Genomic DNA, 24,080 nt, shown 5'->3' on the forward strand with positions numbered 1-24,080 from the left:
ATGTGACCACATAAACAAATGTGCAAGAACAGAACAGGGAGTCGATGCTGGGGAAGCGGAAGGGAGTTGGGGAAAAGGAAGCAATTGCTGAAGCTGGTAGTCCTGTGGAAAAGTTGCTTCTGAAACTGCACCCTAGCACTGCAGAAAAAGAGATTAGAAATGCCGTTGCTTGAGTTCTAGTTTGTTGTGGAAGCCCACTTTAGGGTGAGAACTCTCAGTGCAGTCGTTCAAAGGCAAATCAGATTTCACATTTGGTTGCCTAACAGGAGAATCTGATTTATATATATCTATATATCTATATAGTGTTGGCTGATTTGTCCTGTGGTAATAGCTAGAATGAGTTACAGCTGAGCAAATCTGAGCTTAAATAGCATAGTACCCAGTTTTTGTCAGCTTGTCCTCAAGTGAGCAAAACTGATCTGTGCTCAGGCTATGCTGAGAGGTGCATGCAGAGAAGACTTGTTTAAATAGTTAAACTCTTCTTACAGTGAGGCAACAGACTGAGCAGAGCAAGGTGTTGAACTGGGTCAAGCCGTGCGCTGTGTTCACAAGCTGTCCTTTTCTCATGTCAGGTGGTACTTGGAGCAAAAGGGAGACAGGGGCCCGATTTCCATTTTCAGCTGCAAGCTGGAGGTATCAGTCCCACGTCTTGGGTTTTTATGTGATGGGCCTCAGCCTGTGCTTGGGCAATGCGTTGCTAAATTGTGTCTCTCCAGAAGGAGTCTGGCTGTCCCAGTTTGATCCAGGTTAGAATTTTCCCAGCTCAGAAACAAGAGGCAACACGAGACCTCACAGGTGCTCTCTTTCCCTTGGTACTGTTTTGCCAAGGCTAAACGTCTCTCTAGCAATGGCATTCTCATATTTCCAGCTATTAGCTTGTCCGACTGCTTTTTTCTGCTGGGTATGATGGTCAGTTTTGCATTGCTGGCCCTTGTACTTGGTGAGGAACCACATCATGGTTCAGACTCATTAGGAAAAAATGAAGAAATGGAGTTTCATTGATTTCAGGGAAGCTTTGTTCATTTGTGAGCCGAGAATCTCAGCAACTTCTTTCTCTTATCAGTAAATTTCATGGCTGCTTTTGGTCCCTGGGAGATGCTGAACCAGCGGAGGCTGTTTAGGGCTCAGCTAACTCTTGTGTCTTTGGCTGCAAACAGGTTTGCTCCAGAGAAGCCTTTCTTCTCGCTTAGACAGAACAATGTTCCTGTGATCTCTTTGCACATGTTGGTGTTGAGCTGTATGGCTGCGGTGTGTTTTCTGTTGACGTGTTGAATCTCTCTGCAGGGATTTTTCATCAGAGGCCATGGAGCTTTCGACCAATGAACTCAGCATTTATGACAAGCTATCAGAGACGATTGATCTGGTGCGGCAGACTGGCCACCAGTGTGGGATGTCAGAAAAAGCCATTGAGAAATTTGTCAAGCAGCTCTTGGAAAGAAATGAACCCCAAAGGGGACCTCCACGGTACCCTATCTTAGTGGCTCTCTACAAGGTAAGATGTCTTTTGTGCAAGCAGGGACCATTTGAGGGTCTGAAGATCTTCTTTTGCACCAGAGCCTTTTATTTCCCTTTGCATTTTCTTGATGAATTTTTCTGAGTTGTATTTTTAAAAAGCCATTAAGTGTAGCTTACCTCCTTCCTCCCATGAGCTGGTTTGAAAACAGAAGGAAGGCTGACCGAGGCTTGGAATTGCTCGTGTGTGTTGAAAGTCGAACATGTCAACACCCCCTGCTCCTTAAGTTGTTAAAGAATGAGGCCTTTGGCTTGATTCTTCAGGCAAAGATTTCCAGTGTCAGCACCTTCGGTGGAAATGTGAGGAAGGAAGGAGAGTCTTAAAGTTCAGGGTTGGGTAATCGAGAGATCGAAGTTCTGTTTCTGATCCTGTCACAAGCTTCTGCCTGTCTTTATTCTGCCTCTAGTCTATAARATGGGCCTACTGCCATGAAATTTGATGATGGAAAAATCTTTTGAGAACATTAACTCTAAGATGCTATACAGAGTATTACGAAGTGGGTAAAAGGATGCTGTTTTGTTAGGTGATTTGGAGATATTTGCTACAGGGTGAAAAAATTACCATGAAGATAATATTCGGTAATGTTGTAATGTCTTCTTTACAGCTCAGTCATCAAAATAGTTTCCACTTAGAAAGGAATTCAAGATGTCTTTTCCCCCATCCTATAAATGCTGTATAACGAGGCAGGAGAACAGGAAACTGGAAGTCGGAATTTCCAGTTTCTTGGACCTTCTGTTCTTGTTTTTGCTGCTGATTCATTTAGACTTTGACCAGGGGGAAAAATGCATCATGTCATTTCTTTAAGGCTTATTTGGGATTCTGGTATGAGGGAGGGAACTGGTGCCAACTCTGCCAAAGTGTTTTGAAGCTTGACTGATTTCTGCAAAATGCCCATAAAACCTTGTGTAATAGGTATGGTGGAAGTACAAGCTTTTATTTATTTAGGTGGGAGGAATCTGAACTGTCTGTAGATATTTCTCATTGCTCTGGTGCCAGCTTATTAGCGAGGCTAAAATATATGTATTCAGAGTTTGGGGGGGGTTGGTTTTGAAACTTACTTAATTTCATCCTTGGACAGCCCTAGCAGTGGAAGCGAGTGACAGCTCTCTGGGTGTGTAAATAGCGTTGCAGTTGAATGAGGAGCCACAGCAAAAGTTCAAATGTTCATCTGATAGYGCACAGTCACAGCTCCCTGATACCAGCCAGAAGATATGTTCTCTTCTGAAGACACAACAGCTCACTGCAGCGTAATTAATTACGTGCCTGTCTTCTCTCGCAGGGCCTGCTCACGCTGGGACTGGTCTTGCTAACCGTTTACTTCGTGATCCAGCCATACAGCCCATTGCCGCCTGAAGCTCCRCTCTCCAGAGCCCATGCCTGGGGCTCCCTCATCGGTCACATCCGGCTGCTCTCTTTGCCTATTGCCAAGAAGTACATGCTCGAGAGTAAGGAAATGATTTCTCTGCTGTAACATAAGCACAGCAAGAAATACCAGGTTAAATACCAGCCATGCAAATCATTCGAGTGTCTCCCTGGGCACCAAACTAACAAATGTGTTACTGGCACAACACCATGTTTTTGTTTTTTCTTACCACTGTAGTTAAAAATAGCATCCTGTATTTTAGCAAGAGCAATTTCCCAGCTATTGCTTGGGACTGTAGTATTTTTTCTTTCCAACTTCATCATTTTCTTCTTGCCTGTTCTCTTTTCCTTGTTCTTAACACCTCAGTGTTTTTTCTTTCCCCAAAGCCGCCCTTTCTCTAAAAAATCTCAGTGAGGTTCTCGGTACTGTAGAGATAGGCGTACTGGGTAAAAGACGTTTTTTTCCYGAGTAAGCAAGCAGAAACAGTTTGTCAACCAAATCTTGGTACTTGTGAAMAAAGTGTAGAAATGGCAACACATGACCTGGGTTTAAGGAAAAGCAGTTTTTGCCAAGTGGCATACTGAAAAATTGGCTACAGTGTTTGTAGCAGTTAAAGTAACATTAAGGGTAATGTGTGTGTGAGGCAACTCGATAACTGGTTCCCTAATTACGTGGTCCCATCATGGGAGATGAAGATAATAGATGTTCCGAGGCTGGTATAATAGAAATGGAAAGGTCTGAGTGTTTCCCATTCCTAGTTAATCGTTTCCACTGACTTAGACTGGCAAATGGGCGTAAGTATGGGCTCTGCCTCTGTGATAAAATACAAAGACTGTCAGCAATGATAAAGCCGTGAATTATTTTGAGCAGGGAAGTGGCACAATGTTGATCGTCTGTTGGCTCCCTGTAAAAACAAACTCTTGTATCCGTGCCCTTGGCTGGTTTATATTTAGCTTCGGCGGCTCATTGTGTCAGAGTTCTCTGTTCTGGCTCTGACCTTCCTGCCATAGCTAAAAAGGTCGCCCAGAAACGCCAGCACCATTCTGCATTTTCTGTGTGTGTCTCCCTCTCTTCCGCTGACATGTATGACTGTCTGTTGATTCAAGTTCATATGGGTGGGCCAGGGTATCCCCCATTGTTCCTTTCCTTCCTTGTAAATTGGGATCTCCCACAGGGAGAAAAAAACAAAGGTGAAGAGATGGCTCTGATACCCGCTTGACATTAGCAGCCTGCTTATCTCATGCATGCATTTCAGTGCTGGCACTAGTCTGTGAAGACCTCTCTGCTTCTGTATCGAGATGGAAACCAACAGAAGCTTGTATGATCTTGTTTGTTTGATGTAATTTTGTTCAGAAAGCACTGACAGATTCTTCCTTCAAATGCCACAGTGTGTTTGTACAGGGTCAGCTTGGATGTGGAGAGTCCAGTGGGGTTCCTTGGGACACCAAAGGTTTCTAGGACAGGGGCTGCCCTAGTTCCAGTCCTGAAAGTCACGAGCATCTTGCTGTGAAGATAAGCAGGCGATGGCTACTGATGTGAAAACCGGCTGAATGGGGAGGAGATAGAGAAATATCCAAAGAGAGCAAGGGAAAACCAGGGCTTCTGGGAAGGCAGGATGTGAGGTTGTTGTTAAATGCACATAAAATCCTTTATGCCTCCATAGTTCCTGGAAATCTCCTGAAGTGATTAGCAATATGGTTGGGCAGAAAGCCAGATCTGGGGGTAGGAGGGAGGTACAGATGGGATGAGGCTGTTCCCTCTCTGCTTTTGCGATGTGTTAGGTTGTTAGGTGAAAATTACAGCATGCCCCAATTAACAAATATGCTAGGGATGGCTCGGCTAACTTTCATCTTGCCTCAGCAAAAGGAACTGGACTAGACCATGGGTATTTGAATGGGAGAGTGCAGCACCCAGGCTGAACCTTGGCTGGATTCCTGTGGGAATCCCTTGTGTCCTGGCTTCCCAGCRGGCAGCTGCAGCTCGCTGGGGCTGTCCCAGCGTCTGGCCGGCCCAGCAGCGCTGGTGTCACTTGGCTGCTTTTTGCTGAATGGGCCCTGGTAAAAAAACAGGGATGAGTAGGGATGAGTAAGAGCAAATGGTGTGATGCTGGGCTGGGTGGTCTCTCAAGCTCTCTTTCAGCACTTCCTTTGCATGATGTGACGTTTTGCCCTTTGTTTTGGCCTTATGGTCTCCTGAAGGGAAAGGGTAACGCTGCGTCTGTCCTCTTGTTTGTTGCTGTGAACATAAGCTGGGATGTCTTGTAAGCAGGTCTAGCATTCTCCAGTGCGTGCCTGCATAGGAGAAGAAACCATGCAGGGAGACAGAGCAKCAGAGGAAGACACTAACCAAGGGAATCGGCATACAGACTCCTCTTCCTTTCTCCATATAAGTGGTAGATTAATTTTTTGAGGGGGCTGAGGATGAAACGTGGAGTTTTTTGTGCTTGGGCACCCGTTCAAATCCAGCTCGGGCTGCTCATGTTGAAAGCCACCTGTTAGCTGTTTGGAGGTTTCTCGGCCCACCGGCAGTGCTGGCAGACTTCCCCTGTCCGCACAGCCCAAAGTGGTGTGGACAAAGCGCGGCCGTGGCGAGCGTGGGCACGTGGGTGGTCCGTTTCACTTCCTCTGGACCCGAGGTGTCTGGGGCAGGCAGGGACAGCCCGGCTGCCCGGGGCTGCGGTTTGGGGCTGAGCTGTCTCTCGTGAGCCGYTCTGGCAGTAGTGGGTTTGGGGCAGTTTTGTCTCCAAGGTTGGAGCCTGTTGCCCTGCCAGATGTGGGCTGAGCGGCCAGGTTGTGGGGCAGAACAAGGAGACCCTTGAACGCCTGGGTTCTCTGAGAGGCAGCGTGGGTTCGAGTGGCGACAAGGCTCCGAGAGGAGCAGGGATGCAGGATATTGCTTCCCTCTCCCTCCAGCTCAGAGTGTCCTGCCTTCTCCCTCACCTTCCTCCTAGTCCCTCCCACCCCAAGAGCCCTGTTGCGGATGACAAGGGTTGCCTGTATGTCTGTGGCTGTGGGAGGACCTTTGAGCCATTGCGGCCCAGCTGAGGTGAAGAGCGGTTTGTGCAGAGGGGGGAGTTACATCTCTGGCGTTAGGTTTGTAGGATCACATCCAAAGTAAATTTCCTTTTTGCCTCTCTTTCTCTTCTGTTGCTTGCCTGCTTTCTCCTCCAGATCAATTCCCATATTAAAACTAATGTTTCCACCCCTTGTTTCTTCAAAGCTGTCTGTTAGAACCTTGGGTTTGGCCCCTGTGCCTCTTTTTCAGCTGTTTTCCCAGAACTGGGAACCAAGGTCCCTTTGGTTAGGGAAAAGTTCTGCGGAAATGTGGTTTGCATTTGCTCTTCCTGAGCTTGTGTTTATGCAGAGCTTGTGAAAGCCCCAGCGCGGGTCACGCTGCCTGCYCTGGGTAGGGGAAAACGCCTCTCACTGCGTGAGCACGTTTTACGTAGGCTGGATAGCTTGGCACATTAGGTAGCACCCATGCCCGGGGAGGTGATGGGTTCACAGGCCTCTGGGCTTAGCTAGGGCTGTAGCTGTTTTAAGAAACAGGGAATTTTGAATGGGCACGTGGGTTAACACAAGACTTCCTAGTGTGCTTCCAAGGAGAAGGTAGAGCCAATGTGCCTTGGATTTGTTTCTCTGTCCATATCAGTCCCTATCAGAAAAGAGAAATCACTCTCTCTGTTACTCCCTACCTGCAGGAGTAAGAGCTCTTCTGTCTCCCTGCAAGCGTTAGGAAGAAATATAAGGATAGTGGAGCACTTGGAGCCTGTGGTAACAGGGGCCATATGAAAAAGGGTTTTCTCTTTTTCTAATGGAAGTTTTAAAACCATAATGGTGGACACTCTACATATTTATCCATGATTCTTCCCTTCATGGCACTGTGACATCCTAATAGCTTTGTTCATATCTAAATATGAACTTAGATGTCCCATTGACAACTGGTTGGTAACTGTTCCTTGCCAACCGTGCAGATACAGCAACAAGATGGGTAAGCAGAGCATAAGTTCCTCTTACATTAGCTTGTGTGTCTGCCCATGGCCAGTTCACTCCTTGCCTCTCAGAAACCTCTGCAGAGAGGGTCAGGCAGTGCTTCTGCACCTTGTCTTGCATGACGTGGGCTCCTGAGTCACAGTCAGAGTCTCGCTAGACTTGTCTCGACTTAAGATGGATGTTGTCAGGTGAGGCTCTTCTGGGCTGGATTTCTGAGTTGGTGAGATAGTGAGGAAAATTTCGTCCATGCCCCCCTCTCAGTCTCCTGAACCAAGCTCTTAACTAGAGATCCTCTGTGGACCTTGCTTTGTCTCCTACTCTGATCCCATGCTAAGCTGGACAGCACAGTGAGTGTATCTCCCTGGAAGTATAACTTCTAGATTCTTCATAGAAACCTAAAGAGTTACAGACCCTTTCTAGAAGGGTGGTGAGGTTAGGCTTGCGCAGTGGCAGGCAAACAGGTTCTCGTTGGTACAACGTGCAACTTCATGTGGTTGGGCAACAACCCCTGTAATGACCAAAAGACAAATCCAACTTTGCTCCTAGTAATGAGGCCCAGTCCTGGCTAGATACTTCTTGCACAGTTTAAAATCAACTTGGTCAATAGCTGGCACCCCTAAAAATCAGGTGCACACATGCACGCGCAGCTCAGTGGTGGAAAAGTGATCCTGTATAAGTGACCCTGGCTCAGAGAAGACTGCTTGTGTTAAAGACTCCCTTTTGCGTAGACCAAAAGGGCTAAAAAGCAAAGAAATGAACCTTGCTGGAGGAGCTGTGTTTAGGCAACACCTTGTAAATGGCATGTCCCCGTCATATTGCAGGGCCTGTCAGGTGCATCTGAGAGCTATTTGTGGGGATGGGTCACAGCAGGCTGGCTTTCTGGAGCTGCTCAGCTGGGAGAAAACAGCAGCCTCTGCCTCTTGGCTGGCCACCTTCAATTTAGCTTGAGGCTTGCGTTGGCACCTGGCCAGATTCTGGCTTCTTTCTGGACTTAACCCTTTGCAGGGAGCTCGTGATGAGCCAGCTGCAGGCAGATTTCTCTCCACTTCTCGCACTCGTCTCCCCCATTATCCTTGGCTCAGCTCTGTGCAGGAAGGGTGCGCACAGCGTGTCTGTCTTATACACACTGACATGGCAGGGGAGGACACATGCCTAAACTGGCAGTGTTCCTGAACGAGGGTGGACTCTGCTTCCTGAGCCCCGCTCAGAGCTCAGCGTGGGCTAGAGCACCAAGGAATTTAGTCGGCTTTTCCCGGTGGGTTTTGCAGTCCGTACTGACCTACCTGGGTTCACTGATGCTCATGTGCACACAGGCCAGCTCTGATTGGAAAGGTTGCACAAGAAGGCTGCTTGGAAGGATAAAGCAGAATCTGACTTCTAACTTGCCTAGTTCAGTGGTCTGATCACTAAGCTACTTTTCTTTGCTGCCTTCAGCACAGCCCCTCTCCACTCGCTCGCAAAGGATTTCACTTTGTTCCTAAGCAAAATTCATTTTGGCCTGGTCAGGCTAGTTTGCTSTTGTGTTGGTGCATGTCCTCATGCACCCATTTGTGGGGCTGGAGCATTTTGAGGTGTATGTGAGCATGACGTGGGTTGCAGCTCTGTGCAGGGCTCCCTCTCATCCACGCAGCTGCCAGTTTATCTGATCTTTTTTTCTTCTTTTTGTAAACAGCCCTTTAGTGATATAACCTGAGACTGACCAACAGACACGTGTGTTGGCTCATTCATGGGGAGGAAAGAAAAGGCTGACTTTGCAGTGCAGGGTGGTGCCAAGCTGTTTTCATATACTGCTTTACTTTGGCCTTCGTTCAGCCAGTGAATTGTTTATTTGGCTTTGCTGACAGTAAACTAACTCAAATAACTGTGGGAATCTGGAATGCTAAAACTCTTCCTTTTGCTTTTACATTTTGAAGCCTTCAGGATTTCTTGTTTCCTTGTTTGCCAAGCAAGTGAACTCTCAGTTYGGGTTTCTTTCCTTGGAAAGAGTGATTGTGCCATACAGAGCCTGTTGTAGAGGTATTTGGTAGACTAGCAGAGYCCTGTTTTCACTGGTGGCACAGGCATGTCAAACCTTTTAGGGACTTAAACTACGGTCAGGCGAGTGGAAGCAACTGGGGGGGAATTTGCTTCAAAACTATGCTATTGCTCTGAGCCAAATTGCTCACGCAGACACTGTCAGAGCAGCACAGACTGCTTTCTTGAGTACCTAACTAGAGACACAGGCTGGAGGGGACTTCTTAGGAGGTCTTCAGTTTTGCAGGTTGGAAAGTGCAGGTTTGTCCTGGAAACAGTGCTCCTTTGTCCACGCGGACTGCGAGTTCCTCTTGAACTAGGCTGAGCAGACTTGATTTCACAACGTCTCGCTTGATCAAAATCATTTTTGTCCTTTGCTAGGGATTGACTAATCATCCTTTGGTTGTTTGACCAGCCGTTACCCATTAGTGAAATGAATGAGTTCTTCTTCGAACTGTTGACTTTTTACCTAGAACAAACCCGGGTTTCTTGGGCGGGGGGGTTGTAGTTGTTATTTTGTTGCTAGCTTTTCCTAAAAATGCTATGAAGTAAACTGGGAGGTGCTTTCTTGTCCAGTCATAAATATGTCCAGAGTATTCAGAGCTACAGAAATGTCCAGTATGAGGAGGCGGCGAGGGTCAGTGCACTGAATAGGGACCCTCCTTGTAGTCCGTATTTAAAACCCCACTGTGATGCATTCCTTAAACAGGACTTCCACACTGTGATTAATAAGCGCTCCTTATGATTGCTTTCTGACTTGCTCAGGAGCCCATTGGTTTAGTCTGACTTTGACTTGACATTAAAATGATCAAATTTTTAGCCTGGTGAAAAACTTCAGGAAGATGGAGCTTTGGGGAAATGTTGCTTTTGGTCCAAGTGCTGCCAATGTTTCCCTCAGAACTGCACAGCGCAGTAACTGCATAGGTCTTAATTTCTATATCTGTAAAATAAGAATGATGAGATTTACTCATGTCACAGGCTGTAATCATCAGTTAATGTCTGTAAATTCCTTTGAGTTTTTAAAATACTGCTTCATCTTTCTATAAAGTCCAGGGGAAGGAATATGTTGATAAGCATATAGTAGTATATCCTGCTGCATTGACATAGCTGTACAAGTAGCAAGCTATTTTGTTGAGGAGTCTAGTATCTTTAAGTCTGCAGAGGTCCCAACATGGCAAGTGGTTAGTCATATCTCAGGAGCAAGAAAAAAATGGCCTTCTTTGGCTGTCAAAGCAATAACAGTATGTTATGAGCTGCAACTTCACTTCAAGGTTAAGGGCTAGACCTTGCAAATCCCTATCCTTAAAATAATGGAAAACAGCATTATAAAATCCAGCATCTGGAAGCAAGATATTTCCAAATGGAGGAAAAGCTGCAGCCCTTCTGTAGATCACTATTACAGATAGTAATTGGACACTGGAGCCCTGAGGATTTTGTGGGCTCTTCATCGCTTGGAATCTTACAGGTGGGTTCAGATGTCTTTTAAAAAGCTCTGCCCTGTGTCAGCTATAAGAAACAGCCTGTGGTTAACCTTTTGCTGCAAGAGTGACTGAAGGAGGTGAGTATTCCAGCCTGCCCGCAGGCTGTCAGTTACATGTCCGTAATGGTCCCTTTTTGCCAAGGAGAAAGTATGGTCAAAGACAGCAGATGGTAGGCTGAGGTCTTATTGATCCCTTCTTTTAAGGGGTCTGTTCAGGTTCACTTTGAAAAGCTCCTGATTTTGATAGATGTGCAGCTGTGGGGAGACACTGTAAGAGCAGAGATCAGCATCTTCTCATTTTTGCATCTAGCACGTAGACACGAGGCTGTGGCTGTCAATGTAGCATCACAGTTGAGTCACTGGGTTAGGCCCAGGTGAGTCCACCCCCATCCTGACTTACCTTTGAATTGTTTCATATGGAGTTAGTCATGCTTTTTCTGAGCTCTGAGATTTACCTGATGACCCACCCTGATTGCTAGTATTTTTGTAGTTTTCGATGGTGCTTTGAATCCTCTGAGGGATGGTCCAAAAGCACTGTGGATGTTAATGAACATTTGCAGCCAGGCTTGCGCATTGGAGCTGCAGGAGAGGGTATAGAAATGTCTTGTGCATACCCAATGCACAGAACTGTCTTTCTCAAGAGCCCTGAATTCATCCCAGGCTTGCTGAAGTTGCTTGAATACTCCTAGGACTGGTCCCTAGTGAGTAATGTGCTGGGATTGGGAAATATTGTCAGCCTCAGAAGAATCAGGGATTTGGAACCAACTTATCCAGGTCATGGAGCTGCTTAGTGCGTTCGACAGCCTTCTGGGGAGCTTTCTTCCATTTATTGTGGGTGACGGTGGCAGCAAACAGTGCAGAAGACCTGGAAGAGTCCCCCTTTCCCCTGGACCAGATTTTCCTGTGATGTAGCTGTCACTTGCCCTGGGGGAAGATTTCTTCAGCCTTACAGTCCTGAGTGCTGGGGAGCAAACAGGCTTGGAGGGGAGTCGGTGAGCTGCATTCAGCACCTGCAGCTCTACATGCATAAAGTTTTACATTCTGCGGTGCCTGAGCTCCAAACTGGCTCCGTTTCCACAAACGTAACATTTTCAGCACTTCATTAGGGTCAGCGGCAGCCCTTGGCTCCGTGTCTCATTGGAGCAAAAAGTCCCCCTGCTAGCTGGCTCTCCTTTGAACCTGCTGCRATGGCTGATGGATGTTTAGCCCTCTGTTGCTGAGGCCCAGCTCCTGCTCTCAGATCTATAYGGGCAAGTTTCCATGGGTTTAATTGCTGCACTGGAACTGGCAGAAGCAGGACCATATCTTTTCAATGATCTCTTAGCATCCAGTTTGGTCATCCACACCCAGCATCTCTGGGGCTGTGCGCACATGCGCCCCTCTGTAGTTCTAGGGACAGCCAAGAAACTTGGGAGATCCCAAGAAGGGCGGGGTGCTCATTTTAAAATGATTGTAACTCGACAATTACTTTTCTGCATAGTGGAAAGTACACTCATAAACTCTTAGCATTAATCATAGATGCAGCTTAGGGAAAGTTGTTATCTCTTCATCTGTGCTGCGTTAGCAGCTGGAAGACCTCAGCTCTGGCTGTAGCTAGGAACTATACAGACACAGGKGAGAAGACAACTCTTGTTCTGGAGAGCTAACAAAGTGTAAACACAGATATTCGATGATATGACAGACAGGGAAGCAAGGTTCTGCTTGACAAGCTGAAGGCTGCTTCTCAAAGAAGGGTGTGAAAGTAAAAGCATGAAGGAGGAGTTGGTTGGGACTGGCTTGCACTTCTGTCATGTAATGGCTAGTTGTACGTGTCAATATTACAGCTGCTTTCCTGCARTCAAGCTCTGCAGGGATAATTGCACACGCCCAGCACTTTAACATTTGAATGCAACTGGATAGGACCATGGTGTGACAGTTGCACGTGACGGTTGCATTGAGATGAAGAGTGCATCCTTCTTTTCAATCTCTATGCAGACTGTGCGTGCGCGCAGACAGTGCGCTTGGCTTAAACCAAAGCAATCCCCCAGGGTGTCTGGGCAGGGTGATAATCTGAAARGAATGTAGGGAGTGTAATCGAAAGGGAGAACAAGCATCCCTGGTGAAACTCCTGCGCCGGTCCCCCGTGTGCAGTTGCGTGCCCTYTTCTCTACGCACGGTCTCTTCTCCCTCCCTCCCAGGGAAGGGCAGGCCCTTCTCGCTGCCCATACTTGTCATGCCAGTCACACGCATGCTGGTGCACAGACTAACACCCTCAACAATAAATCTAAAAGATTAATTACAAAAAAAAAAAAAGAAAGAAAAAAAATCCCACAGCCCCACTTGCAGCATTTGAAATGCTTCTCAACCATGCTCCGCTTGGGTTATTCATGGGGAAAAGAAATAACCTCCTGAATCAAGCAATTGAGAATGCAAATATCCCAGACCAGCTCAAAAGAGGAATCAAGCTCTATACTGTCAAGCTGATTAGCATCCAGTTTTGTGGGCTACTGCCCTGAGCCCAGAGAGAAAATTTCAGGACCACAGCTGGACTTAACCCTCTGGGATGAGGTTTCTTAAGTTTTCCTCTAGAAACAAATTATAGTAATGTTCCTCCCGGTATCGTGGCAGACCATAAGATATGTTTTCTTGTTCTCCGTTCATGGCGACTGCCCTTCCTCTGGTGAGATCTTTCAGCCTTTTGTTTCCTGTCACTGACCAGCTGTTTTTTGTGAGTTGAGTTTTTTGTTGTTGTAAAATTGAAGCTTTCTACAGCCAGTGGAACAAAGATTTTCTTTTTTCTCTTGTGAGCAGGGAGGGAAAGTACGTTGGAGCAGTTTCTCATGGGAGTGGGACTTTTGCTTGCAATAAGAATTTTACACTTTGTTTTGCCTTTTCTACCCCTGCACTGAAAACAGTGTAGATATGTCTTCCAGAAAGATTAGGAATTATATCCTGATCCTTTTCAGTCTGTATCCCAGCAGTAGGGTGGGAAATCCAGCATTTGGGAGTTGACTGGAGATATTCAGAGAGAGGAAAGCAAAATAAATCCTAAACTGCTCCCTTGTTGTTATCTCCCAATGAACCTTAATCCTCTATACCATTACTGTCTGCTGCAGATGTCGGAAGGAAAAATAAAACAAATGCTTTCCTATTAAGTGGCGCTTGTCAACTGTGACCCACGCACCGAGCGTTAGCGTGGCTRTAAATGGAAACCACTGGGGCAGTGGCACCCAGGCTGCCTGAAGGGTTTTTTTTCCCCCCTTGAAAAGCTGCTGTGCATCATTGTTTCCCAACTTCATTTTTTTAGACAGGCTTCACTTTCTCCTCTTTCTCCCCTTTCCCATCCGCTCCGTTTCCCAAGTGGGTGGTCTACAGCGACGTCCAAGAGACATGAGCTGTTTTGACATGTGCTGGCACTGGACGAGCCGGGTGGGCCTGTCGTGAGGCCAGATCTCTGGACACGTCTCRTGTGAGGTGTGTCTGGGACCCTGGGTTTTTCTAACCCACCCTCCCGGATCAGCAGATCAGGCGTTTGGGTGGGTTTCCTGCCGCTGTCCGAGTTCAAGGTCTCCCTGCAGAAATACGGCTTTTGAACCAGGGCTGTCGCTGCTGTTAATTAAGACCCAGATCCCCTCAGTGTGATGGTTGTTCCTGAGGATCCCTTAACGTAGAAATATGTGGGGCATTCAGCATTATCTTCGCTTGGACTGTTCATTCAGTGGTGCAACAAATCACTCCTGTTAATGTTTACTTAACTTTTTGTGCTGGGAGAGCTGCTAATTTGGAGGAGGGAGGCTGGATATAGGCCTCAAGTAGTTATTTCACGTAGAAATCTAATTTCTGAAGATGTAAATGCGTACAGCGTTCAGCGTAGGCCAGTTCAGCTGACTGTGGTATAATGATTTTTGGAACTTAAAACAGATATAGCTGTGGTTGGGGGTGGGGCTACGTATCAGCTTAATAAGTTGTATATTAGGAAGCTTTTCCTCATGTTGGGACCTTCCTCCCCATTTCATCTCCAAGCGAGTACAGGAAATGAGTGAATACATCAGCAGCACATCTTGGTGAAACCCCACRTTCTCCAGCAGCCTCTGCGTGTTGGAAACTGTCTACGGGGCTTTGGGGTTTTGCCCAGGGCAGAGTCTTTTTCTTAGTTAACACAGGCAGTCAAGGGGAGGGCAGTGATTTGAGGGATGTCTTAGCAGGGTTCATGGCACCAGTACTACAGCTTTAAAGTTGCCTGTTTTAACCTGGTGCTTTCTTCTGCCTGCTGGGTGTCTCCTTGGTAACATATTTGGATTGCTCTTCTGCTTGTGGAGTTGTTTCAATTTAACTGCACTATATATGGTGACTGCCACCCTATGATTAAAAGTGAAAGAGTAACTTGCCCTGTGTGCCTCATATATACAGATAAATGGAAGTTCCATAAAGCTCTCCCACTTCTCACAACCCAGAAACGGTATCTCCAATATCTTCAGCCTGTGCTAGAAATGTTCTCTAATGAGTTCCCTGCCCCAGTGAAGCTTGCTCAATAGTTCTTTTTGAATAACTTAACTGGGAAGCTACAAGAAATCTCACTGTTTAGTGTTAGGGATAATGAGTTAATCATAGAGTCTGTCTCCTTTCCATTTCAATTTCTGTCTCATTAAATGTGATTCTCTTGTTTCCTACCAAGAATGCCAGGACTGGTGGGCAGCAGGTTGCAGACAGAACAGTTCTACACTTCCTGCAAACTGCACAGTCTGTTCTGCTGTGAAGAGCCTTCAGATAGTGACAGACTTTGGAGAAATATCAGAAAAACTCCAGAGGTCTCAGCCTTTTCTAATCAAGGTAATGGATTCGTAAAGCTGGATGATTAGTCCAAGCTCTTGCATAGCACCAGCTAATGAACTCTGCCCAGTATTTTCAATGACAAACTCATGACTGTGGTTTGAGCTAGAGCRTATGTCTGAGAAGGCGTTCAGCCCCTATTTATGGGATGAAGAGTTCACCACGTCCTTAGCAAGTTGTTCCAGTAGCTAATTACCACTGTGGTTAGAAGTGTACTAAGCTAGATAGCTGTCACTCTTGGATCTTCTTTGGCGGGGTGGAAATGGGAGAGGGGAAAAACCCCAGGTGCACAGTTCTCATCCTTCTGTCTTTTGTTGTTTAAGACAGGGCAGTATCTTTCTTATGAAGAGCTAAAGCATTTTCAGTCCCAGGATCCAGCACTGGCAGAGGTTATAATAGAAGAAAATTCAGCTGAGCTGTGGAGCTGCCTTCCAAGACAGAGCTTCCCATTTTTCTTTCCCTGGTGAGTCAAAGACAAAGCATGYGACAGATGTACACTTCCCTTCTGCAGGGATGCCCAGGCTTTGCCTGTATGAATTACCAGGAGTTTGCAAGTTGCAGTTTAACTGGAGGGAAAGGGAAAAGGAGCAGATTACAGGCTTCTGTCCACCTGCTGGCACTGTCTGGATTCAAGTGGAAGGCTTCTGAACTAAAGATGATGTGTTGTGTGTTGGGACTTGGTATGCTGCTCCCCTTACGACAAAAATATCCCAATGACTGCTTGGTCCTGCTCTTCAGTCCATACACTGATCATCTGGGTTGTGGTCTGATCGCCTATGGCAAATGGTTTACATTTCTAACATGGTTAATCACCTCTGCTCAGTGGAAATCATCTACCATTAGCTTTGATCAAGAAGCAGTATCTTGACTTTTGCAAAACACTGAAAAGTAACAGAAGGCCAGAGGATCCTGCAATTTGTGCTTGGTGTCACGGTGGAAAAACAGTCCATCTTAATCCTGGCCCTCTGTTAAGCATACTAAAACTTTTTATGGTTACAAAATGTTTGAACAATTCAGAGCTCTCTAAGGCTGCAGAGCAACCCAGCACGTTAGCAAACTCTTCTCATGTGGGTAACKGGAAAAAGTAATGCGGGAAGGTGCCACCTGGTGTGGAGCAGGCACGCTGGCACGTTCATAAGAGCAAAGGAGCAGTGTCCTGCTTGACGATAGAGGGATTGCAACCCGACTTGGCCAAAGGCATGATGGAGTCAGTACTTTGGCTAATGCTTTAGATGGTTCTTGTGGTGATTCTCAGCCACAGTGCTGGTGGATGGATGATCATGGTACAGAACTATTAATCATKTTAAGCCACTAAACAGAAATGTAAAAATAACAAGCCCCACCCTGCCTGTTCCAGTTACATTCCCTGGCCTAGAGAATAGACTTGGATTCCCCCCTCCTTGCCACGTGGTTTCAGTTACTGTTGTGTACARTGCCACCTCTCTGCACTTTTGTAATTGTTGAATATGATCAATGATTCAGATTGTTTTAAGGGAAGATGGGAAGGAAATTGTTTGGGTATCCATAGTGATCTGTTTGTTCCCTGTTTRTGTGGTCATGCTGCAGGTACTAAGAGGAAGGTAGGAAGGAGCCCAGGTTTAGAAACTAAGAAGTTGATTTTTGCTCCCAGGACTGATGTTTATGCTCGGTTAGCAAAATGCTTTCTCTAGTCTCTGCTTCAGTCTCCCCCTTCAGAAAAGGGCTAGCCTTTTAAACACAAGCATTATCATCATGTGATCTCTTTTTTAATTTAGTGTTTTGTTTTTAAGGAACAAATCTCTGAATAAAACTCGGATTCTGCAGGAATTTTTCCCTGCTTCGTCTTTGCTGTCCTTTCCTAAGTCGGTGTCCTTGGAGAGCTGCTTCCTCATCCGCGATCCAGATTTGGGGAATAAGGTGAGAAGTTCATCCCAGAGACATTATCTCCCTGTCTGTGGGCCTGTGAGTTGTCACTCAGAAGCTCCAGGCCTTTCTGGGATTTGCAGCAAACCCTCCTGTCAGGATTATATCAGCTGAGTCCATTCCTATGTAACGTGGCATCTCAAGGTTGCTGTACCACTCGGGAGGAGGGAGGAAGTGTGAGATGCCTAGTTCTGTGCRGGTGGTGCATTGTGTCTTGGCTCCCTTGGCAGTTAGACCCTYTTTTAGTGGTTCRTATATGGGGAAATGCCTGTGGGGARTCTCAGCTCTGTTCCCGTTTCTGTCCTGGCCTTGCTGTGTGACTAGCGAGGGGATGGTCTCCTGTCCATCACTCCCATAAGAGGAATTGGGCACAATTCACCTAAGAGGCRCATTAGGAGAGCTGCTCCTGGCAGTAAGTTTCACCCATTCTGATACACCTACCACAGAGATGTGTCAGGGACATGGGGGCTTCTAGCCTGGTATCCTCCCTTCTTCTCTGGTGGGTTTTCTGGGTGTGGAGGGCCTGCATTGCTTGGGACAAAAGAGGGGAGGAGAACCCTTGTATGCAGCTGAGCCAGAGTTTGCCATGATCTACTGGTAACAGGGGGGAGCAAGTAGCAAACCTGTGGTTTGCACTGTCTCACCTCGTGCAAGGCTGTGACTTGCCCCTTGTTTGATCAAGCAGACCCCAGAAAAGCTGGCAAGGTCTCTGAAATATTCTCCTCTCCTCCTAGAGCTACAGTTTGCACAGCCTGTTTGCTGTTGGAAGCGGACAGCTCACCCTGACTGTTGTGCCTCTGGACAAGTGTAGAGAACACTGCAAGATGTTCAAGGTGGAGCTGGAAGCTGGAGATTTTGGTGAGTACCTGTGTTGCAACATGCAGGGTCCAGGAGGTCATTTGGAGCCAGGAGACTGCTTCCAGCTGAGTCTCTTATATCTGACACCTAAGAAGGTGGTGTGTGCCATTACCTCTCCAAATTGGTGTGTGCCTTCAGCACTTTTGTAACAGGAGAGAAGAGTGATCCTTCTGGATCAGGAGTTTGTGGCCTGGAACACAAACAACCTGCTGCCATGAGATGCTCAGTGTAAAGGTGCCTAAAATGGAGCAGTAGTGTCTACATGAGAGACAATTAATGCTCTGCCGGGTGTTACAAAACCAACATGTCACTGAGGGCTGTGTCTTTTCAAAAAAATTCCTGTATACCTATCACCTCATGGGGAACGTGAGCAGTCATTAGGGATGGATTCACCTAATACAGCCTCTTCATTGCATCTCCCAAAGGTTATGCCAGCGCAGATTACTGGACGATGAGCTTCACTGCCAAAGGGACAGAGCCTGCGGTCGTTTGTGATGGAGCTGCTAGCTAAGGACAGTGGGGAGGGAAAATGGAGCTGCTTCCAGGACAAGAAGACTTTCAGCTTTGCAGCCAAAGCAACATCTTGAAAGCGATAGAGCCGGGGCAATGGGGCAGGCAGCTATGCCACCCTGCATGTTTACAGTGTTTAAAAAGCGACTGTTTTCCTGACCTTTGAGGTAATTCTTTGCCTTTCCTCAGATGTATTTTGGGAGAAGCTTGAGCTGCTTATATCCTTCCCTGTCCCCTCAGGTAAGCCCTGGGTTTGCAGCTAAGGATTTTTCCAGGAGCAGCAGAGGGATTTCTCAGGATGAGATTCACCTTGTGTCCTTTGTGGATTATGGCACTTCTGAAACTTTCGGGGAGGGTTGGTGGTACAGGGGGTGTGTGACACTTCTGTGTACCTTCTTCCTGGGGAGGAGGCTTTGAGCCTGTCTGTCAGGCCAACTCTGTAAAGGGAATGAATCGGTGATGTGTCCCAGCTCTACCCCATCTCTCCGTTGCATACGTAGCTACGTGCCTCAACAGTGTGCCCCGCAAAGCCAATCTCAGCCCCGTGCTCCGGGGCTGGGGTGAGCCTTACAGCCTAGGGGCAGAGATCCTCACCCCCTGCATCGTTCTTTTACCAAATGAAGCTGTTCAGGCCTCTTTGTGTCTTGTGATCACTCTTCTGTGGTACTCTATCAGCAGGTTGTAGGTGAGTCAAATAGCAACTGTGCTTTTTTCCCCCCATCTCCTTTCCTACAAAAATACTGGTGCAGGTTTCAGTGGTCATGGTGCTGAGAGTGCAGTAGTTTCGGATGGAGACAGGGCCAGGTACAGGGAAGCTCTCCACAAGTTTCATCATCTGATTGTGCACCTAAGGCACCAGCGCTGCTTGTCCATTTTCATATATTCCTTGTTGTGAGAGGTGCTGACTGCATTCCCTGCCCGGGGTACCTGCGGCAGCACCTGAAAGCTTCCTTGTCCCTGGCTTTTTTGCACTGACTCCTTCCAGACCTGAAACTCTGTCTTCAGAATGAACGTTGGTTTTTCCTGAGTCCCTTCCAAGCTGCCTTCGCATGCTTCCTGTTGCTTGAGCACTGCTTTATCCAATGCCCTGAGAGAGGCTCGGTTTCAGTGTTTGCAGGCTGCGGATGCTGYGGTCCCTTCCAAGTTTGATCCTTTGGGTCTGTTCCTGCTGTAGAAGATCATTCACAGATGTGTCAGGCTGAACTCATAGGCCAGGGCTGGGGTTCAGGACATACTCTCACACTTGTTAATATGGAATTGGGAGGGGTTTTGTTTGAAAGCAAGTTAATTCTGTTCTCAGGAGCAAGAACCTTTTCCTTTGTAAATATTTTACGTACATTTAAAATGACAGATTGGAAAAATGTCTCTCCAGGCATGGGAATTTTTTTTTTGGGGAAGGGGGAGGGGAGGAGGGTTGTTTTTGAGCAAGACCAGAAGAATGGGAGCAAAATTCTTATTTATTAATCTTAGTATGGTCTGGCAAAAGCTGCCGAATGGGATGACCATGTCTGGCTCCTGTGCGAAGATAAGACAGAGGACGGTTCCTGCTCCAAACTGTTTGGTCTGAGGCCTTGACACTGCGAACATTTCTATGCATAACCCTTGTGTTTCTTCTGTTAAGTGATGAGAACAACCCCAGCACCTGTGTCAGTCTGTACATTTGGCCCTTGAAACTGGACAAACATGCACCAGATTTAATAGAACCAAAGGGGGAGAGTTCAACTCTCTCAGAACAGAAAAGGACTAATTTACTTGGTAGCAAAGTATTAAAGGGAATTGGATTAATAAGATTTCTGTTAGTGTAGTTAGTGCTTGGGGTATGTTTTACACTTGTGTCACTACATGCAACCCTGTGCATGCCAAGACACACACGCCACCCCCCTCTCCCTTCTTAAAGCTGGATTGGATCTTAGTTAATGGAAAGTCAGGAGTTCAGTGATGGCAGGATTAGGTCCTATGTTGGTGACTGTTGCTATTTACACTTTGGCAGCTTCTCAAGTCGAACTCAAAGGCCGACAGGGTTACTTCACCTCTTACTGTTTTTGTACCTGATCCATTTCTGTAAAGCACTCAGAGATGCATGCAAGAGAACCTGCCGGACCCATTCTTATGGAGATTGCGGGTGGTTTGGTGATGCTGTTACTTCTAAGTGTCCTTGAATGTAACTTGTAAAAGAGCTGCAGAGACAATTCTCAAGCGTCTGTGAAATGCCTGTATTTTGTGAGTCGTGCTTAAGCCGTTGTGGCTGTCTGGCTGCTTTGGGAAGAAGCAGAAGAAATCGATCTATTTGCAATTGCGGTTTAGATTGGGGAGGGGAGGGCTCTAGGGCAAATTTGTGCCCGCTTAGCAAAAGTGCTCTCACGTATGGCTTCTCCCATGCTCAAAGCGTTGCAGCTGGTTGGACAGAAGATGGTGAATCTGGACTGTTTGCAGATCAGCTTTCCAAGTGCACTTTATGGTTTCTGCATAAGTTTCCAGATCTGTGTCTAGGCGATACATTGCATATGTCCCAACCTTGCTCCCTTTGGAATTTACATCATTTGTTTTTAAACTTCCAGTATATTTTCTCTTCCTCTTCCAAAAGCTGTAAGGAATTAGCTGCTAAACTAAAACAGGAGGGCAATTCTCCTGCTGATAAAGAGCCGATTTTGGCCCTAGCTGCTGTTGAGTGCAGAGCCCCAATCTGCAGCACAGCTTCTGGAGCAGCTCCTGTTTTCAGCTGCCAGAGAAGTAGTGCAAATGCCTTTCGCATTGCAATGTGGGCTTTGCATTTGCATTTTGCAATGCAAAAAGAAGTTTGACATCGTGGCCAAATGGCTGCAAGTGAGCTCTTGGCCATCTTGCCTGCTCCCAGAGGGCCTTTATCTGGGGCTCCAGCTTCATTCAGCCTTTCCAAAGGCTACAGGAGGCTGTTACTCTTCCCCGAAGAGCCAGCCAGCTCCTGGTGATCCAATGAGATTTGAACCAAATCGAGAGAATGTGACTGTTTTCTCTGCTATCGAGGCATCATGGTGACAAACRTGATCAGATGAGTCACAGACGGTGTGTGTCACATTGTCTCGCTTGCCTCTAGCTTCACTTTGGCACTTGTGCGTATCCAAGTGTATGTGTGGTTTCAGACAATCCCTCACCCTGGCCAGCTCAAAGAGGTGCCCACTAAATCTGTGCATCCTGTCTTTTGAGATCTATTGGGTGCTTCAGAGCTCTTTGCCTGTGAGCTGGGAGACAGGCTCCTGCTCACCTGACATCCCAGAGGCTGCAAAGCTGCTCAGAAATCACATGGCGAGGCACAGAAATTGGTGCTGCCCGGAACCTAGTGGGCAGAGATGGTGGAAGAGTCATTTCTCTGCTTGTCCATGTGAAAAGATGGACTGCCACCCAAGACTTGGATAGCAGGATTGTGGTCTAAAGCTGGTTTCCARAAGCAGAGGTCATTGACCATTGCTCTTGGTGACTCCTGAACTCAGGGTAACTGGAAAGGCAGAGAAAGGAGTATTACTGCTTACTTTGGTACCAGGAAATCAGCATCCCCTGTGGGAGCTAAGCTTCCAGTTCCTACTGATTTCTTTCATTGGTATTGCACACAGAAATCCCCGCTAGGCAGCTCTGCCCATCGCAGCCTCACGCTCCCTTTGCAACACCTGGGAGAGCTTTCTAGGATTGGGTTTCCCTGGAGTCTCGGGCCTTTAGCTTCTCCTGCTAGTCCTCTCGCTGTAATGGTCTGGCAGAGAAGTTGGTTTTACTGCAAGGGACTGGGCTGGATCAGAGCACCTCCCTCCTCCCGTGGCTGGCCTCCCCGGCTTTCGAGCAGCAAGTCTCGCCCGGCTTTTTGCAGCAAGTCCCGCTCCCAGCGTGAGAACGYGCCGCGCGAGAGGAGGTGGAGGGCAGGAGAGCACGTTGCTGGYGGCGCGTGCCGCGGCAGTGCCCGCGTCTCTGCAAGGCGATCCTCCTGCCTCCCCGTCGGTGAGCAAGCGCTTAAATTCTTCCTGCTCACGTCAGTAACTCTGCTCCCGRGAGTGAAAGTTGCAGGATCTGCCAGTCCCGTGCTCAGCGGTCCAGGCTCCTTGGCTCCCGTTTAGCTCAACGGCCCCCAGGGGAACCATCCGAGCACTTTCTGGGGTCGGGCGGTAACAAGGAGGCCGTTTCGGCAGGCCCTGCAGGGAGCGTAGGGAGAGCTCTCGCTTCCTGGAAACCAAACTTTCTCTTCGTAAATTTTGTATTTAGAGCTATATATTCTCCTCTTCAGGAAACTACTTCTTGTAAAGGATAGATTTACTGTCCTGCTGAGTTAAACAAGGGAGATGCTGGTCTTTCCCTTTGCTTTGGAGATTCGAACAAATGACAGTTGATTTATTTTTAGCGTTATCTCTTTGTCTACAGGGAGGGGAGGCATATTATAAAGGCTCAGGGGTGCTGGGAAGTAAAGCTATATATGCATAAAGACTGTTTCAATTCTGTACACTATAAATTCAGTGGTGGATAAAAAAAAGAATGTAAATATGCAATTAATGCAGAATTTTATGGATGGTCATAATTTAATATATTGCAAACTTTGTAAATACTTGGAAAAAGCCTGTAAAGTGTGTAAATAAATGAGATTTGTATGTAAGAAGAATAAAAAAAGTTTTTACTTTTTGCAATTAAATAGAAGTGTTAATGCACACTTTCCCCCTTTTCTAATTTTTCTTTGTTAAAATGTTGTTGGGGTTATTTAACCCTTGCTAGAGCACTTTTTTCTAAGTGGCAATGTCATTTTAAGGGAAAGTTGGAATCCTCTTGTTTGAAATATGTCAAAAGAAACAGATGTTTTGCCAGTTTTAGCCCGTTTCCCTARACAAAGTTGATGCAACAGCTCTGTCTGTCCCTCCTTCATTTCTAATAACAATCTCTGTCCTTCCTTCATAATTAGCTTATTTCAGTCAAGCTCTGACCCAAGGGTAGAAGATGGTAAGTTCTTCCAGAGTTCATAAAAACAGGCAAGTAAAGGAGAGAGATCCTGTTACTACCAGGACAGTGTGTTAGCCTTGTTAGAAAGCAGAGAGGCCACGTTGAAGACCCTCAAGACATGAGTCAGGAGAAAACCAAGCTTCACTACTTCTGCACTTCAGACTTCTGGCATTATGGAGCCCACCGGCGTTGAGCTGACCCCTTTACACCCCATCAGGTATCAGCAGCATGTAGCTCCTGTCCCGTGTGCTGAAGCTGTTGGGTCCCATGGGCTGTGATGGACTGGCTGTTTCTTGATTGAGCAGAAGAAATGCTGCATTCCTCACACACTTACCTAATGCCGGCTGGACACGAGCTTGTCGGCTCAAGGGTGGGGCTTGGACCTTGCACAGTTAATCTTGGTGCTTCAGATGTTGGCTCTAGAAAGAGCTGCTGGGGCAGGTTAGAGAGTTGAGAAATTGTCCTGAACCCTTTCCACCAACAGCTGCTCCTGACCTTGCCAAATGCACTGGCTATTACTCCCATTGCCCCAGCCGAATGTGTGTCACTGCCCCACAAGCTACATGCCCGAGCTGTGACTCTTCCAGGTCTGTTTTCTCTCCCTGAGAGCATCACATCTCCCATTTTCATTATTTGTTGCTGTCCTAGCTCCTCAGAAGCCTGGGCAGGATGCTGTAGTACTTGGGGCTAAAC

The 24,080-nt window shown here is 46.9% G+C and overlaps 1 protein-coding gene across 1 annotated transcript; it reads left to right on the forward strand.

Annotated features, from left to right (window-relative positions):
- The first annotated feature begins 1,288 nt into the window (after positions 1-1,288).
- CUNH6orf89 (chromosome unknown C6orf89 homolog) lies at positions 1,289-23,076 on the forward strand. Its single transcript, XM_026056658.1, has 7 exons — positions 1,289-1,492; positions 2,793-2,958; positions 15,016-15,170; positions 15,494-15,633; positions 16,940-17,066; positions 17,807-17,930; positions 18,356-23,076. Exons 1-7 carry the CDS (start codon positions 1,304-1,306, stop codon positions 18,439-18,441), a joined length of 987 nt encoding a protein of 328 aa, XP_025912443.1. The 5' UTR covers positions 1,289-1,303; the 3' UTR covers positions 18,442-23,076.
- The last annotated feature ends 1,004 nt before the right edge of the window (positions 23,077-24,080 follow it).

The sequence above is a fragment of the Apteryx rowi genome, unplaced genomic scaffold, assembly GCF_003343035.1.
Source record: "Apteryx rowi isolate R43461 unplaced genomic scaffold, aptRow1 scaffold_132, whole genome shotgun sequence".
NCBI lineage: Eukaryota > Metazoa > Chordata > Aves > Apterygiformes > Apterygidae > Apteryx > Apteryx rowi.